This window comes from Bos taurus, chromosome 18 (assembly GCF_002263795.3).
Source record: "Bos taurus isolate L1 Dominette 01449 registration number 42190680 breed Hereford chromosome 18, ARS-UCD2.0, whole genome shotgun sequence".
NCBI classification, from domain to species: Eukaryota; Metazoa; Chordata; class Mammalia; order Artiodactyla; family Bovidae; genus Bos; species Bos taurus.
In genome coordinates this window covers 18,470,514-18,489,615 of record NC_037345.1, presented here as the reverse complement: position 1 = coordinate 18,489,615, position 19,102 = coordinate 18,470,514, and the positions used below count along the sequence as shown (strand labels likewise).

General features: G+C 42.7%; 1 protein-coding gene across 1 annotated transcript in view; it reads right to left on the bottom strand.

Annotated features, from left to right (window-relative positions):
- Positions 1 to 9,440, bottom strand: part of HEATR3 (HEAT repeat containing 3) — a 39,462-nt gene extending 30,022 nt beyond the window's left edge. Inside the window, exons 1-5 of the mRNA NM_001078021.2 lie at positions 9,160 to 9,440; positions 8,859 to 9,031; positions 4,250 to 4,337; positions 2,924 to 3,036; positions 561 to 670 (exon numbers count right to left, since the gene is read on the bottom strand). Coding sequence (NP_001071489.1) covers positions 561 to 670; positions 2,924 to 3,036; positions 4,250 to 4,337; positions 8,859 to 9,031; positions 9,160 to 9,294 — 619 coding nt within the window. The 5' untranslated portion in view covers positions 9,295 to 9,440. The remainder of the gene's footprint in view (positions 1 to 560; positions 671 to 2,923; positions 3,037 to 4,249; positions 4,338 to 8,858; positions 9,032 to 9,159) is intronic.
- Positions 9,441 to 19,102: the final 9,662 nt, after the last annotated feature.

The window sequence follows — 19,102 nt, the reverse complement described above, 5'->3', positions numbered from 1 at the left end:
TCGCCCCTCCCCGCCCCGCGTTCTATTGAGATAGAACCCACCCCCTGGTTTCTGCCTCCTCCCCCTGCTGAGTGAGGGCCCCCAGTGGCTTGTAACCCCATGGGCAGAAAGCGAGGGAGCCAAGGCTGCTAACGCTGCCAGACTCTGTTTTCCCTGTCTGGAAGGGAAGCAGGCCTACGTGAAATTCCAATCACTATCTTCCTCTCTCAAAAAAAGCAGAGGTTATCGTCTACATTCCAATTAACTTTGGCTCAAAGGCCTGGCAGTTGTGGGTTACTGCTTCTCCGTAAATGGGAGATGAAAACTTTCAAGAGTTAATAAAAACTTCTAAGAATGCTCAGACATTAGACACCACATATGCTCACATAATCCCTTTCCTCCCTCTTAGAGACAAAAGCAGGAAAACTGCATGAATAATTAAAGAATTAATCAAGATTCAGAATAGAACTCAGCGATTCATTTACATACAATGAGAAAAAAAAAATCACTCCCGTAGAATAAATAAGTTATGTCTGAATAAAAAACCTTGAATAAGGGCACACAAACTTTTCTTCACTTACCTACTGAAATAGCCAGGTCAACATTGGTGGAAAACCTACTTAAATACTTTAATACAATCTCCAAACACCCTTCTTTGTTGAATATAGATACTGCTCTACTACTGCATTCACTAAATTGAAGGGGGGAAAAAAAAGTTTTACTATTCACATTTTAACATTAAGAAATCAACCACAGAAATTCATGAGAAAATAATTAGGCTTTATAAAAGAACCAGAATTGTAGTCAACCCCCCACCATTTTTACAGATGAAGAAATTAATGCCCATTCATAGTCACTGTGCATGAATACAGCTGGCTATCTGAATTTTTATTCCCATTACAGTACAATATATTAGCCAATCTCTTTATCTACATGCCAGCTTCCTTACAGGAGGTTAAAGATGGAAAAGATCTTAGAAATCATTTGCTTCAATTCCTCTTTTTGTGAACAAGGAAACCCAGACCCCCAAAGGTAAAGTGATCTGTCTAATGATCAAACATTTTGTTAGTGGTGAGTCCCTGGATCCAGTCTACCTGTCTTTCCACTATATCACAGTAATAATAAATTAAAGTAAGGATTAAAGGCCTCTATTTTTATCATATAAAAAGCACACATTTAAAGAAAGTAAAACTAAGTTTTAATTATTCCATCTAGACTGTTATAATAATAACATTCTACAATCTTCGACAGAGAAACTGTTACAAAAAATATTTTTGAAATTATAGTATCTTCTAATACAAGAATCAGAATGAATGTAATCAATGCTATTAATTGACATATATGCTAAATATAGGGTAAACAGTTACTGATAACAATTTTATTCATGGTTCCAGAGAAGCATATTCCTCTAGACATACCACATACACACATGACAGATTAACCACTGACAGAGCTGACTAAATGATTAAATCCAATCCTGCTGTCTAAAGATAAACTGTTTTCTGTCTGCATATCCATCCATCCATCCATCCATCTAGTTACTGCAACACTGCTATGAACCTCCCCTCAAGAAGCCCACATCAAGCTCAGGTATAGTCAGGAAAATAAAGCATATATATGTTAAGATAATAAAACATATACATGTGTAAACATAATTTAAACATAAACTATGCAACTAAAGTGTTAAGAGCTATAATAACCAGAAATGATATAGATAGGGCTCACGGGCACTCAGGAAAGAAAGATTACTGGACCATTTTTCAGGCACTTTAAAAAAAAAATTTTTTTTTAATTTCCAAATTCAAAAATTAAAAAAAACCCCTGCAAATTCAACAATTTATATAAGTTAAAGTTATTAGAAAAACAGCACACACTAGCTTGCTTGAATGCCATTTCCTCAAATCTGACCTCTCCTATTTCCCTGGTGGAATGCATCCACTAGTTCAAAATGAAATCACAGGGACTTCCCCGGTGGTCCAGTGCTTAGGACTTTGCGCTTCCACTGCTGGGGGCCCAGGTTTGACCCCTGGTCGGGGAATTAAGACCCCACAAGCTGAGTGGTGCAGTCAAAAAAAGAAAGAAAGAAACCATAGGCAAGTTTGACTGCTTGTAGGTAGTCAAGCAGTGTAGGCAGCTTTCCAGGATCCAACTTAACCTTGTATTCTGAGAGATACCTCTAAGAGGTCAGAAATAACCATGGCTGTTGATGGAAAATAAGGAACTATGACAGACTCCAGCTAGAAATGTGGTCCAATAAAATGGGGCAGAAAAAAAAAATCCAGGTTGTGTTTCTAGCCATCTCCATTCCTAAAAGCATGCCTCCATCTCCAAGCCCCCTTCCACTGCTACAATGATGGAATGGCGCGTGGTCTCCTTTCCACTGGGGCCAAAGGAGCTCTTCTCGGACATCTACTTCCCTGTCAAATGGCACTCACCAAGGTCTGTGGTCCCTGTCTCATTCCAGATCAAAGTATCTATTGCACTGGAGCCTGGCCAGCTTTAAGACAACTGCTGCTTAAGGCACACAGGCAGTGGGGGAGGAAGGGGTGCAGGAACCACTAATGACCACAATTTCTCTTATTTCTGTCGGTAGCAATAACTGGATAGAAGAATTGTAAAGCAAGGAAAGATGTAGTGGGACTTCCCTGGCAGTCCAGTGGTTAAGACTCCGAGAAGCACTGGCACAGGTTCAATGCCTGGTTAGGGAACTAGGATTCTGCATGCCACACGGAAAGGCAAAAACATAAAAAAAGATACAGTGCTGCTACCAGGACAAGAGCTTGGGAAGGACAGTTGATCTTAGGTCACTTAACGAGATCTGCTACCAAGCATTAACAGATTTACAGGCCTATCAAGGAGAACAGAGATTCCTCTGCAGTTTAACAAAGACAGTAGAAGCCTGAGTAGTGTTGAAGCAGGAAGCTGCATCTGGAAAGCATCTTACCATATATTCCACAGCACGTTTATGGCCTCGTTGGCTATGTTTTCAATAGAATTTTTGTTCTGATCTTTTTTTTTCTGAGGAGACATCTCATTTGAATCCAGTCCAGTACTACACTGTAAACAAATACCATGATTAGCACCTTTGTTCAAAAAAATAAACAAGCAGAAATGCAAAAGGCAGTGAAGCATCACAAAAACTAAACATCAAAAATGACAGTTAACACCAGCCCATCAAGTTCTCACAAGTCACTGTACAAGCTGGATATAAAGCATTTCACATCTTAAGTGAAAATGTAAAATAAATACAAAATATTTTATCTAACTTGGTCAAGATAATATATAAGGCAAAGAAAAATAATCCATAATAAGAGCCAACATCTATACGGCATCTTGTAAGTGCGAGGCACTATTCTAAGCATTTCATGTCTATTAAGTGGGTGCTCTGAACCCCTCTGCAGTTCTGCCCCCTCGTACAATCCACGATACCCTCTCAATCAGGCTTCTCAAACTTGGCACTGCTGACATTTTGAACGGGATGATGCTTTGCTGTGGTGCATGTGGGACACTTTGCTGTCACTCCCAGTGCAGGATGCTTAGCGGCATCCTTGGCCTCCATGCACTACCAGGAGCAACCCCTCGTCCAAAGCTGAGACAATCAAAAATGGCTCCAGACATTGCCAAAGGTCCCCTGCAGGGTACATCACCCCTACGAGAATTACTGTTCTAAAGGGACAAGATGTATTTTCCCTTTGATGATGATGTCTCTTATCAAACCTGGATATTCTTCCTACGGCCTCAAGTGAAAATTACCCATCAATACAGAACAGTGGACCAGAGGCATGATAGGGGGAGAATTCCTTAATCCCTGAACTGCATCTTGCAATAAAGGTGGTACATTAGAAAATTTGAAAACTTAATCTAGTCTTCTCAGCAAATTCTTAACGTCCATGCTTGAGCTTCCTCATCTGTAAAACAGGAATAACAAAGAATACCTGCCAAATAGGACTGCTTTGAGGATTCAGTAAAATAAGACACATAATTAAGCATCCAGTAAACACAAATCATTTTCATCCTATGAAGTCTGAAGTCTAAAGGAGGCAGTCTATACTCTTAGGAAGGGTTTTCCAACAAGCAGATAAATAAAGGTAGCGGGGACAAACTAGAGACTAGTGTCAACCATGAGAGATCAGTGATTGCAGGAAAAGAAACACAATTCCTACAGAATGTTTTGAGGGAAGACAAAATGACACCAAAGTACTTAGAAACAAGACAAAACCCCACACTGTTCGAGTGCGTGCACTAACAGAGACTTGGGAAAGCAGCATACCTCTTTCAGCAGTGCAACCAGCGGAGTCATGATATCCTTGGTCACCATGTCATCACAAACTTCGAAACCGCCACAAGCGCTGAGATTTCTACACAAGAAGTTTAAAACACACCAGTTTCAGATCACATGTCATAAAACATACTAAGCACTCAAGTTTATTTCTGTCTACCCATACTTAACATTTCCCGTTTGAAATAGCTTTACAATTTCTGTAAGACACTGCAGAACCAATCCACAGAACTCCACCTGCTCTGATCCTTGCTCTACATGAAGTAAACAGATGACTCTGTCTTGTAACAGTGTAATTCTCAGGACTGAGGCAGTACTCAGGGAGAGGGGAGACTTCTATTTAATGTAAATCAATTACTGCCTGATCTTTTTTTATTTTTTTGGCCATGCCATGTTGCTTATGGAAACTTAGCTCCCTGACCAGGGATTGAACCTGCTCCCTCAGCAGTGAGAGCTCAGAGTCTTAACCCCTGGACTGCTAGGGAATTCTCCTGCCTGATCTTGTATGAAGGGACCTTTTCCTGGAGTCAAGACTTTCAGTGAGGCTACTGAGAATGACCTTCCCTGAAACAATCCTGACTACATTTAATTGTGAAGACACGGCTTACCCTGTGAGTGCACAGCACTGAGCTAGGCATTCAGGCTATGAAGAGAAATGAGAAGACGTCTCACCATCTTCCAGGAGCTCCCAGTGCGTGTGTTGTTTTCTCCATCAACTGGTTAATTCCCCCTCATCCCCCAGATCTTACCTCAAACATCAAGCCCTTAGTTTTCTTCCCCGAACCCCTTCCCACAGCACCTTTTGTAAATATCATTGGTTGTAATTACACACTTACATGATTATTTGCATAATGCTCGCCTCCCTCAATACTGTTAAGATCCATTAAGGACTGAAATTATTTGTCTTGTTCACTCCCACTAGCCCACTGCCTAGCACTGCAGGCCCTCAATATAAACCTACTACATTAATGAATGAAACAGAATAAATACAGAGCTATGAGAACTACTGAATTTAACTCAGATGACCATTATATCTACTACTGTGGGCAGGAATCCCTCAGAAGAAATGGAGTAGCCATCATGGTCAACAAAAGAGTCCGAAATGCAGTACTTGGATGCAATCTCAACAATGACAGAATGATCTCTGTTTGTTTCCAAGGCAAAAAATTCAATATCACAGTAATCCAAGTCTATGCCCCAACCAGTAACGCTGAAGAAGCTGAAGTTGAACAGTTCTATGAAGACTTACAAGACCTTTTAGAACTAACACCCAAAAAAGATGTCCTTTTCATTATAGGGGACTGGAATGCAAAAGTAGGAACTCAAGAAACACCTGGAGTGACAGGCAAATTTGGCCTTGGAATACGGAATGAAGCAGGGCAAAGACTAATAGAGTTTTGTCAAGAAAATGCACTGGTCATAGCAAACACCCTCTTCCAACAACACAAGAGAAGACTCTATACATGGACATCACCAGATGGTCAACACCGAAATCAGACTGATTATATTCTTTGCAGCCAAAGATGGAGAAGCTCTATACAGTCAACAAAAACAAGACCAGGAGCTGACTGTGGCTCAGATCATGAACTCCTTATTGCCAAATTCAGACTTAAATTGAAGAAAATAGGGAAAACCACTAGACCATTCAGGTATGACCTAAATCAAATCCCTTATGATTATACAGTGGAAGTGAGAAATAGATTTAAGGGCCTAGATCTGATACATAGAGTGCCTGATGAGCTGGGGAATGAGGTTCGTGACATTGTACAGGAGACAGGGATCAAGACCATCCCCATGGAAAAGAAATGCAAAAAAGCAAAATGGCTGTCTGGGGAGACCTTACAAATAGCTGTGAAAAGAAGAGAAGCGAAAAGCAAAGGAGAAAAGGAAAGATGTAAACATCTGAATGCAGAGTTCCAAAGAATAGCAAGAAGAGATAAGAAAGCCTTCTTCAGCGATCAATGCAAAGAAATAGAAGGAAACAACAAAATGAGAAAGACTAGAGATCTCTTCAAGAAAACCAGAGATACCAAGGGAACATTTCATGCAAAGATGGGCTCAATAAAGGACAGAAATGGTATGGACCTAACAGAAGCAGAAGATATTAAGAAGACATGGCAAGAATACACAGAAGAACTGTACAAAAAAGATCTTCACAACCCAGATAATCACGATGGTGTGATCACTGACCTAGAGCCAGACATCCTGGAATGTGAAGTCAAATGGGCCTTAGAAAGCATCACTACGAACAAAGCTTGTGGAGGTGATAGAATTCCAGTTGAGCTATTCCAAATCCTGAAAGATGATGCTGTGAAAGTGCTGCATTCAATATACAAGCAAATTTGGAAAACTCAGCAGTGGCCACAGGACTGGAAAAGGTCAGTTTTCATTCCAATCCCAAAGAAAGGCAATGCCAAAGAATGCTCAAAGTACTACACAATTGCACTCGTCTCACACGCTAGTAAAGTAATGCTCAAAATTCTCCAAGCCAGGCTTCAGCAATACGTGAACTGTGAACTTCCTGATGTTCAAGCTGGTTTTAGAAAAGGCAGAGGAACCAGAGATCAAATTGCCAACATCCTCTGGATCATGGAAAAAGCAAGAGAGTTCCAGAAAAACATCTATTTCTGCTTTCTTGACTATGCCAAAGCCTTTGACTGTGTGCATCACAATAAACTGTGGAAAATTGTGAAACAGATGGGAATACCAGACCACCTGATCTGCCTCTTGAGAAATCTGTATGCAGGTCAGGAAGCAACAGTTAGAACTGGACATGGAACAACAGACTGGTTCCAAATAGGAAAAGGAGTACGTCAAGGCTGTATATTGTCACCCTGCTTATTTAACTTACATGCAGAGTACATCATGAGAAATGCTGGACTAGAAGAAACACAAGCTGGAATCAAGATTGCCAGTAGAAATATCAATAACCTCAGATAATGCAGATGACACCACCCTTATGGCAGAAAGTGAAGAGGAACTAAAAAGTCTCTTGATGAAAGTGAAAGTGGAGAGTGAAAAAGTTGGCTTTAAACTCAACATTCAGAAAACGAAGATCATGGCATCCGGTCCCATCACTTCATGGGAAATAGATGTGGAAACAGTGTCAGACTTTATTTCTCTGGGCTCCAAAATCACTGCAGATGGTGACTGCAGCCATGAAATTAAAAGACGCTTACTCCTTGGAAGGAAAGTTATGACCAACCTCGATAGCATATTCAAAAGCAGAGACATTACTTTGCCAACAAAGGTCCGTCTAGTCAAGGCTATGGTTTTTCCTGTGGTCATGTATGGATGTGAGAGTTAAAGAAGGTTGAGGGCCAAAGAATTGATGCTTTTGAACTGTGGTGTTGGAGAAGACTCTTGAGAGTCCCTTGGACTGCAAGGAGATACAACCAGTCCATTCTAAAGGAGATCAGCCCTGGGATTTTTTTGGAAGGAATGATGCTAAAGCTGAAACTCCAGTACTTTGGCCACCTCATGCGAAGCGTTGACTCCTTGGAAAAGACTCTGATGCTGGGAGGGATTGGGGGCAGGAGGAGAAGGGGACCACAGAGGATGAGATGGCTGGATGGCATAACTGACTCGATGGACATGAGTCTGAGTGAACTCCGGGAGTTTGTGCTGGACAGGGAGGCCTGGCGTGCTGCGATTCATGGGGTCGCAAAGAGTCGGACACGACTCAGCAACTGATCTAATCTGATCTGATGAGAACTACAAATATTAACTTTACTCTGGCCCCCTCTACAGTCCATTCTCAGTGCAGCTACCAGCCCTTTGAAAAGGCAAATTAGACCAGTCACTCTAGCTTAGAATAGGTCCTTAAGCTCTGCACCACTGAGTCCTTATCTCCAGTTGCAATCCCTATAATGTGCACCCTCTACTCTGCTCAGCCACATAACCTTCCCTTTCCTTAACCATGCCAAGCCCTCTGCTGTTGCCACTCCCTGTCAGGAATGCTTTTCCCCTTGTGTGTCCACCTCTGGCTCTAGGCTACCTCAGCTCTTAGCTCACAAATGTTATCTAGAGATTATCCAATTTAAAGTAACTCCCCACCTCCGGCTATCACCTCCTTGGTTTCTCCATACCACCTCTTAAAACCTAATATTACGTTCCATCTGGTTACTAGTTCCCTGTCTGCATCAACATGGTTCTGTGAAGGCACAGATCTTGGCTGTCTTGTTCAGTGTCCTGCTTTCTCAAAATCCCTCGCATCTAGAAAATCTGGCACATACAATGGAAGAGTTCACCGAACCTCAGGACTCTATGAGGTCTCCTTGGGGAGGGTACAACGTGCCCTAATAAGCCTTGAGCAGAGGACGCTTGGCAGATGGCTACTGCAGTTGAAGCAGTCAGGCGGACAGATGGAATACGGGTAGTCCGGGGCTCATGAGGTCCTCCGGAATCCGAAGCCTGAGTTCAGATCCCTCCTCTGCAAACAGGAGAGCATAGCCAGTTCTTGGCCCTCCCGAGCTGTGCCTCAGACAAGAGCACTGAGGATGAAATCCATGAGCGACGGTGCCAGGCGCACAGGAGGCGCTGGCTGGACGCCAATGCCCGGATCCGAGGGCACCAGCCCGTATCCCCTTTCCCCGCTCACCTCAGTGCGCCGGTCGCTGTTTCCCTCACCGCCAGACTGGGATCGAGCAGCAGCGGCCCGAGGCGGCGCACGGCGTCCCGGCGAGCCAGGCTCGGGAGCACCGGCCGCTGCTGCACCAGCCGGGCCAGCCCCGCGCAGGCGCACTCGCGAACCTCGGCGCTCGGGTGCTGAAGCTGCGGGACAGAGTAAGTGGTCAGGGGGACAGCAGAGCGCACGCGCAGGGGCGCGCGGCACGGCTGGGGCCTCGGCGCCCCTGCTCCCCCGCCCCTCCCTGCGCGGCCCCGGCGAGCCCTCGCCTCACTTTTTCCAGCAGCTCCGCCGCTGGCCCGTCGTCCTCCTCTGGCTCCGTCCCGTTCGCCGCCGCCGCCTCGGCCTGACAGTCGCCCGTAGGCGAGAACTGAGGTCGCTTGAAGCGCTTCGTCCGGCTCTTGCCCATTGCGAAGTGCGCTGTGGTGGAGTGTGGGGGTGGGAAGACCGAGAGAGGAGGGCTACAGCAAGACGGTGCAGGCGGGCAGGAGGGTCTTGCAACCTAGAGGTTTACGTGCCACTGCTCAGCTGGGCCGGATGACGGCTCGCGCCCACATGGAGAAGCACTGCGCTTGCGCTTGGCGAGTCGGCGGCGGGGGCGGGGGTCAGGCGCGGGGAGCGCGCAGGCGTAGAGGGGACGGCGGGCGGGGCCAGGCCTTGCGGAGAGGCAGGTCCTGGGGACCTGCTCGGAAGAGGAAAGGTTGCGTTTGAACGATGCCACTGTCTCCTCCTCCACTGAGCTAGTGACGTCTATCAAGAAACTGAATCTGCCAAACCTTTACGTATTTCCATAATAATCGAGGGCGATTAAGGATACCTAACTTGCCTAACCTTAGTGTGAGGCTTAAAAAAATACCATGTAAAGCCCCTAACTCCAAACCTGATATGTGTATTATAGTTGGTACTCAAAAAATATTATCCTCTCCTATCCTTTGTGCTCAGTCCTATCCGACTCTTTGCGACCCCATGGACATGGAATTTTCCAGGCAAGAATACTGGAGCGTGTTGCCATTTCCTTCTCCAGAGGCTCTTCCCCGACCCAGGGATCAAGCGCACGTGTCTGGCATCTCCTGCATTGGCAGGCGGTTTCTTTACCATTAGTGCCCCAAAATATTAACCATGATTTTATTCGGTGCCTAGCCTAGGTCCTGTCCTAGACAAGGTCCATGTATTGGTCCATAAGATGGACTCCCTAAGAAGTTGCTTAATCTTCCTGCCTAAGTTTCCTCATCAGTGAAATAGGGGTACCAATAATATATACCCAATGAAGTTGTAATGAGAAAAACTGTTCTAATGTTTGTAAGACACTAAGACAGAGACTGGCACAAAATAAGCATGATATAAATGTTTGGTTGAAACTTTTACTTAACAGAAGGATTCTTTCACAAATATTTACTGAGTACCAGGTGCAGTGTGGAGCATTGAGATAAAGCAATAACCAAGACAGATATGGACCCTACCCTTGTCCTTATGGAGTTTACAGTTTAGTGAGAGGTGTGTTAAATAATATATAATTATATGAATAACTATTTAATTACAATTATGGTAAGTAATAAGAAAGGAGGAAAGTATAGGAGAATCTTACGTACTCTTTTGGAGAAGGCAATGGCAGCCCACTCCAGTACTCTTGCCTGAAAAATCCCATGGATGGAGGAGCCTGGTAGGCTGCAGTCAATGAGGTCGCTAAGAGTCGGACATGACTGAGCAACTTCACTTTCACTTTTCACTTTCATGCATTGGAGAAGGAAATGGCAACCCACTCCAGTGTTCTTGCCTGGAGAATCCCAGGGACGGGGGAGCCTGGTGGGCTGCTGTCTGTGAGGTCGCACAGAGTCGGACACGACTGAAGTGACTTAGCATAGCATAGCATATGTACTCTTTATAATTATGTGTATATATTGAGCACCCAATAGATACATAGCTTGCAGGTCAACAATGTATGGAAGAAAAGTTCCACTCCATGCAACCCTGCCCTCAAAGAGTTGACTTTCTAGTAAGGGAAATGATTAATTACTTAAGCATATTTTGGAAAATAATCATGGAGGTGTAACTAAAGTTGTATAGAAGCTTGTGCCTATCAAAGACCAGGTTTAGGTACAAGGAAAAGTTGAAACCCCAGGCATATGTTGGTAACCTTAACTTCCTAGATCTCTCTTATCTGGTTACTGATCTGTATACCTCTCTAGTCCAGGCTATTGTCTGCTCTTGTCTTGTCACATGGCCTTCTGGCCTTGCTTTCCCCACTCTGCCCATCTATAGAGCAGCTGGAGTGATTTTTTTTTTCAAACTGAAATATCCTTCCAACTTTCTCATATGTACTCCTTTGCTTGAAACCTTTCAGTGGCTTCACTTTCTCTTAAGACAGGGATCAAAACCTTGGCTGGCTGCAGTGTCTCATTCCGGCCTCCAGCTTCATCTCATGTCACCTCTTGGATCCAGTCCTTTAGCCACCCTCCAAAGGGCCAACCTCTCTCCTGCCTTAGGATTTTGGACAAGCCCCAGACCCAACCCGTGTCCTGGTAAATGCGAGAGTCGCTTCTTCATAGGTGCTGCCTCTGATTTTGAAGTCTGAGATGGATCTCTCTTGAAATGACATTTATCTTGTTCCTTTGCTTCAAAGCACAGTTCAAAATTACAACTATACACAAGTAAATTTAAGTTATAAATATGCCCATGCTCTGTCCAACTGCACACTAAACCTCGTGAGGATAAGACTGCCTGTTTTAACACATCACTGTCTTCTCAACACTGGCCAAAACCTGGCACAAAATAAGCATGCCATTTTTTTAAATGAATAGAGACCACCCTGATGCAGGGAGGGATTGGGGGCAGGAGGAGAAGGGGATGACAGAGGATGAGATGGCTGGATGATATCACCAACTCGATGGACATGAGTTTGAGTAAACTCTGGGAGTTGGTGATGGACAGGGAGGCCTGGTTTGCTGCAATTCATGGGGTTGCAAAGAGTCAGACACGACTGAGCGACTGAACTGAACTGAAAGAGTAGGGCAAGCAATCTAGACAGAATAGGGAGAGACAGATTCTTTCTATTTCTCCCACTGTAGGGATGAGCGCAAAAAAAAAAAAAAAAAAAAAGTTCAAAACCTTAAACCCAGGGATAACTTTGGGATCTATTTCATTACTATCTCCAGTAAGAAATTAACATTTCTGCTAAAAAATGAATGCTGAACTATTTAATGAGAGTTGGACCATAAGGAAGGCTGAGTGCTGAAGAATTGATGCTTTTGATTTGTGGTGCTGGAGAAGACTCTTGAGAGTCCCTTGAACTGCAAAGAGATCAAACCAATCCATGCTAAAGGAAATCAACTCTAAATATTCATTGGAAGGACTGATGTTGAAGCTCCAATCCTTTGACCACCTGATGCAAAGAGGTAACTTGTTGGAAAAGACCATGGTGCTGGGAAAGATTGAAGGCAGGAGAAGGAGACAACAGAGGATGAGATGGTTAGATAGCACTGCCAACTCAACGGACATGAATTTGAGCAAACTCCGGGAGACAGTGAAGGAGAAAGCCTGGCATGCTGCAATCCATGGCGTCGCAGAGTCAGATATGACATAGCGACTGAACAACAACAAAAAACTATTTAATGAACTTAGGAGCCCTTCCAGAACCCACATCAGTCTCAGAGGCAGTGCAACCTTTAACCAGTCTAATAATCCTTAAAGTGAAAGTGAAAGTTCCTCAGTCATGTCTGACTCTTTGTGACTCCGCAGACTATAGTCTGTGGAATTCTCAAAGCCAGAATACTGGAATGGGAAGCCTTTCACTTCCCTGGGGATCTTCCCAAACCAGGGATCGAACCCAGGTCTCCTGCATTGCGGGCAGATTCTTTACCAGCTGAGCCATAAGAGAGGCCCAAGAATACTGGAGTGGGTAGCCTATCCCTTATCCAGTGGATCTTCCTGACCCAGGAATCAAACTAGGGTCTCCTGCATTGCAGGCAGATTCTTTACCAACTGAGCTATCAGGGGAGCCCTATCCTTAACCAGTCATTAAAACAAAAAAATCCAGCCAAGCAATAATTGACATGATCAGTGTCAGTGATCCAGTCAACCATCCATACTCCTACAAATTATCTTTGTTAAGAGGGAATTTTTGAATTGGATTGCATAGAATCCTCCTCACTTTTGAGACAATAAAAATGCTTGTAATCAATTATCTGCAGACAAATTGTTTCAAATAAGAATGAGCTGTTTTCTCAGATTCCTATTTCTCACCTTTCACACTGTTGAAGGACAGGGAAGCGTGGTGTGCTGCAGTCCATGGGGCTGCAAAGAGTTGGGCACAACTTAGCAACTGAACAACATTAACACAACTACATTTTGGCAATTATAAATAATGCTGCTATGAAGATTGGGGTGCATGGATCTTTTTAAATTAGTTCACTCTATGTATATATACATATATACACATACATATATACACACATACATACATGAGTGCGTACACATATACATACACGTACACACATATGTATGTGTGTGTGTATCTATGTATACACACCCAGGAGTGGAATTTCTGGGTCTCTTTTTAGTTTTTTGAGAGATCTCCATACTGTTTTTCACAGTGGCTACACCAGTTTACATTCCCACCAACAGTGTGCAAGTGTTTCCTTTCCTCTATATCCTCACCAACATTTATTTGTGTTCTTTTTGATGGTAGCTTTGATGGTATTCTGACAGGTGTGAGGTGATATTTCACTGTGGTTTTAATTTGCATTTCTCTGATGATTAATGATGTTGAGCATCTTTTCATGTGTCTATTGGCCATCTGTATGTCTTCTTGGAAAAATGTTTGTTCAGTTCATCTGCTCATTTTTTAATTGGGTTGTCTGTTTATTGTTGAATTGTTTATTTAGTTTGGGTATTAACCCCTTAGTAATATCATTTGCAAATATGTTCTCTCATTCACTAGGTTGTCTTTTCATATTCTTGAGGATTTACTTCACTGTGCAAAAGCTTTTAGGTTTAATTAGGTCCCATTTGTATATTTTTGCTTTTATTTCCTTCGCTTTAGGAGACAGATCCAAAAAAATATTGCTACAATTTATGTCAAAGTGTTCTGCCTATGAACACAAAATTGTAAAGCAACTATACTCCAATAAAAATTAATTTTAAAATAAATAAAAAACAACAAAGAAAAAAAGGAGTTCTGCCTATGTTTGCTTCTTTCTAGAAGATTTATGGTTTCCTAGAAGTCTTCTTTAAGCATATTTTTCCTCAGTGACTAAATTTCTGTTCCTCCTTTAAACCAATGTTTCCATCTTCCTGGTTCCTTCATTAAGGAACTGACGCATGATCACTATATGTTTATATGATAAACACAAAAATTTAAACTTGTGGAAATCATCCTTTGACAGTGTTTATTCATAAGGCAAGAAAGGTGTTCACCAGATATGAAGTAAAATGGCAGGTTACAGAACAGCATATATAGTAAAATCCCATTTATAGAAAAGCACACACAGAGGGAATATCTCTGAAAGTATATATACCAAGGGCTTCCCTGATGGCTGAGATGGTAAAGAATCTGCCTGCTATGCAGGAGACCTGGGTTCAATCTCTGGTTCAGGACGATCCCCTGGAGAAGTGAATGGCAACCCACTCCAGTATTCCTGCCTGGAGAATTCCATGGACACAAGGAGCCTAATGGGCTGCAGTCCATGGGGTTGCAAAGAGTAGGACACAACTGAGTGACCAACACTTTTCTTTCACATATATACCAAAGCGTAACTTGTGTTTGACTGTGGGGGAACTAAAGGAGATTATCTAATTATCTTACTTTTGAACTATCTTATTTTGGAGGTTTTCTAGAATGAGCAGGTAGTCTTCGCATATATTTTTTAAATCATGAACAATTTAAAAAAGAAATGTGATTTGACTTCCCTGGTGATCCAGTGGTTAAGAATTCACCTGCCAAAGCAGGGGACATGGGTTCAATCCCTGGTCCGGGAAGATTCCACATGCCTTGCCACAACTAAGCCTGTGTGCCACAACCACCAAAGACCAGGCACCATGGAGCCCGGGCTCCTCAACAAGAGAAGCCACGGCAAAGAGAAACTCACGCTGCCGTGAAGAGTAGCCCCCACTCGCCATAACTAGAGAAAGTGTGCATGCAGCAATGAAGACCCAGCACGCCAAAAGAAATTTTTTTTTAATGTTAAAAAAAGAAAAAGAAATGTGACTCAATTTCCTGATGTAGTCCCTATTCCTTTCGTATTACCCAACTACCTGCCACAGATCAGCGGTTGCCCCTGGAGCCAGAGACTCTGCTGTAAAGACTCTGCCCCATTCAGGGCTCCTCCCATGACTCCTGTGTCTAGATCGGCATTTTGTATCTTTTGTTAAGATCAATACCATTAATATGAATATTGTTGAATGTTGTTTCCAGGTTAGTTGTAGCACGAGTCCCACGTAGTACAACAGTCTTATGTTTGTAGAGTTCTTAAAAATTTCTCACTTTAAAAAAATTGTAATTTCCCAAATAAACCCATTTAATTCTGCAGTTCTTTTTTCTCCAGACGGGCAACATTTTCTTCCTGTTGGTAGTTGCTTACTTTCTTTACCCAGCTCTTCATGAATCCATTCTCAGTCTAGGTGCTTCTACAGTCCGCGAGGTTGCAAAGAATCACACGTGACTGAGCGACTGAGTGCAAAGACCACAAGACCAAGCTCTCCAGTGAAGAGCTGGTGTATTCCCACGTGTTTTTTAAAATTCACTTGTCTTTTTTTTTTTTTTTCTGTCTTTATTTGGCTGTGCTGGGTCTTCCTGTGGAACACGGAAATTTCCATCTTTGTTGTGGCACATGGGATCCTTACCTGTGGCATGTAGGATCTAGTTCCCTGACCAGGGATGGAACCCAGGCCCCCTGCATTTTGGAGCCTGGGTTCCCAATTGTAGAGTCTTAGCCACTGGGCCACCCAGGGAAGTCTTCCCATTTGTTTTTAAATGAGCTTGTCAAGCATTAGCTTTAGGGCATCTAAAGATTATTGTATTTTCGTATATGTTTTATTTAACTGATCAGGGGATAATATCACTTAAGTAACTGTGAGTATATAATTTTGCTTTTTCATTACCTTCTAAGCCAGATCAAAATCAGGATTTATCAAATTCTCAAGTAAAACTGAAAGTAAGGAATTTTTTTAGATGACTGACAGTTTTTGTGTATCTCAAATGTTAAAAAATGTTACAAATTGACTCCCTAGGGAATCTGTATCATATGTGATAAAACATGCAAAATCATATGAATTAAAAGATCATGGTTAATGATACCACATTTTACATCCAAAAGAAATATATAGCCTTGAAAACAAGTGGGGCCCTGTGGGGCTCCCAGGCACAGAGGCCTTTCTCTCCCCCATTTCTTGTAGGCAAGACTCCAGCCATCATGACCTTCCCTGGGTTCCGAGGGTCAGATTGGAACAGCTGCTAATCAAAGGAGGAGTAGCCAAGGTAACACCTGATGCAGGATTAAGGGGACCAGAAAAGCTCATCAAGATTAGAAGACTGAACACCTGAGACTCTGCTCACACCCTCATCTTGTCAGAGACCCCACCTTTGACCCACTAACACAAAAGCCTTCATCAAGTTCTCTGGGGTAAGGGACACAGTTTTTCGAGGCAGAGCCTGGTGTGTCTTCCTTGGCCTGGCAAAGCAATGAAGCTGTCCTTTCCTACTTCATTCCAAACTCTGTCTCCAGAATTTGATTTAGCACTGGTATTATAGAGAGGCTGAGCTTTTAGTAATAGCCTCTCTATAAAAAGTTCAGGCTTAAATAGTCATTTCACGTGTTTAGCCAATAGCAAAAGTGACAGAAATAATACCAGTTGCTAATATAGCATTTCAACTTTTTTTATTTTGTCCTAGCAGGTTAAAACTTTCTTCAAATAAATAGCATTTCAATTTTTTAAAATTTTGTCCTAGCAGGTTAAAACTTTCTTCAAATAAATAGCATTTCAATTTTTTTAAATTTTGTCCTAGCAGGTTAAAACTTTCTTCAAATAGAGAACTAATATTAAAAAAAATTTTTTTAAGAAAGCTGAAACCTAGTGGTCTTGCCTAAAATGAGCCAAATCAATTTTGTGTTGTAGGATATTCACATTTCTGCCCTTGAAAGCTATTGCCTGCTTTGTGGGCTGTTTGGCTGAAATAAACACTATGAAAAATACCTAGATTGGAACATACAATTTCTACCTGATAGGATTTAATCCTGAGTCGCCCTAAACTCCATCTAACTCAACCAACCTTTGCTGCTGTTGTTCAGTTGCTAAGTCCTGTGTGTCCGACTCTTTGTGACCCCATGACCTGCAGCACACCAGGCTCCCCTGTCCTTCACCATCTCCTGGAGTTTGCTCACACTCATGTCCATTGAGTCCATGATGCTATCCAGCCATTTCATTCTCTGTTGACCCCTTCTCCTCCTGCACTCAATCTTTTCCAGCAAAGGGTCTTTTCCCATGAGTTGGCTCTTCGCATCCAGTGGCCAAAGTACTGTAGCTTCAGCTTCAGCACCAGTCCATCCAATGAATTAAGCCAACTTTTTCACTCTCCTCTTTCACTTTCATCAAGAGGCTCTTTAGTTCTTCTTCACTTTCTGCCATAAGGGTGGTGTCATCTGCATATTTGAGGTTACTGATATTTCTCCTGGTAATCTTGATTCCAGCTTGTGCTTAAAGCTCAACATTAAGAAAACTAAGATCATGGCATTCGGTCCCATCAGTTCATGGCAAATAGATGGAGCAACAGTGGAAACAGTGGCAGATTTTATTTTGGGGGGGCTCCAAAATCACTGCAGATGGTGACTGCAGCCATGAAATAAAAAGACGCTTTTTCCTTGGAAGGAAAGTTATGACCAACCTAGACAGCATATTAAAAAGCAGAGACATTACTTTGTCAACAAAGGTCCGTCTAGTCAAGGCTATGGTTTTTCCAGTGGTCATGTATGGATGTGAGAGTTGGACTTCAAAGAAAACTGAGCACTTAAGAATTGATGCTTTTGAACTGTGGTGTTGGAGAAGACTCTTGAGAGTCCCTTGAACTGCAAGGAGATCCAACCAGTTCATCCTAAAGGAGATCAGTCCTGAGTGTTCATTGGAAGGACTGATATTGAAGCTGAAACTCCAATATTTTGGCCACCTGATACGAAGAACTGATTCATTGGAAAAGACCCTGATGCTGGGAAAGATTGGAGGAGAAGGGGACAACAGAGGATGAGTTGGTTGGATGGCATCACCGGCTCAATGGACATGAGTTTGGGTAAACTCCAGGAGTTGGTGATGGGCAAAGAGGCCTGGCGTGCTGCTGCAGTCCATGGGGTCGAAAAGAGTCGGACATGACTGAGTGACTGAACTGAACTGAACTTCCAATGAATATTCAGGATTCATTTCCTTTGCGACTGACTGGTTTGATCTCCTTGTTGTCCAAGGGATTCTCAAGAGTCTTCAGCAGCACAGTTCAAAATCAACCTTTGGAAAGCAACAAACCTTAATGGTTTTGATCCAAAGAGAGTGATGGGAGTACATTTTAAGAGCATCCTATATACCCCAAAGTCAACAGAGTCAGCTATCCCCTAAACCAGTATTGTCAGTCTTTCTCATTTTAGCCTTTTTAGTGGTTGTGTAGCTCCTGGAACTCTCAAACATTGCTGGTGGGAATGTAAAATGGGGCAACTACTTCAGAAAACATTTTGGTGGGGACCTCCCTGGTGGCTCAATGGTGAGACATCTGCCTGCTAATGCAGGGGACACAGGTTCAATTGCTGGTCTGGGAAGCTTCCACATGCCTCGGGGCAACAAAACCCATGTGTCACAACTACTGAACCCATGAGCCTAGAGCCCAAGTTCTGCAACAAGAGAAGCCACTGTAGTAATAATTTGAGAAGGATAAAAATAAATAAATAATGAAAAAAAGAAAGATAACATTTTGGTGGTTTCTTATAAAGTTAACATATACTCAGCCTATGATCCAGGTGTTCCCAGAAAAGTGAATATATCCACACTGACCCGTAGATGAATATTCACAGAAGCTCTAGTAATAACAGCCCCAAACTGGAATACCTGTCAACAGGTAAATGAAAAAACAAAAAAGCAACGGAAGGGAATGAATTACAGATACATGTATTAACATAGATAAAAATCTCAAAAACATGTTTGGCAAAGAAACCAGACAAAAGAGAATTGTACTGTATGATTATACCATG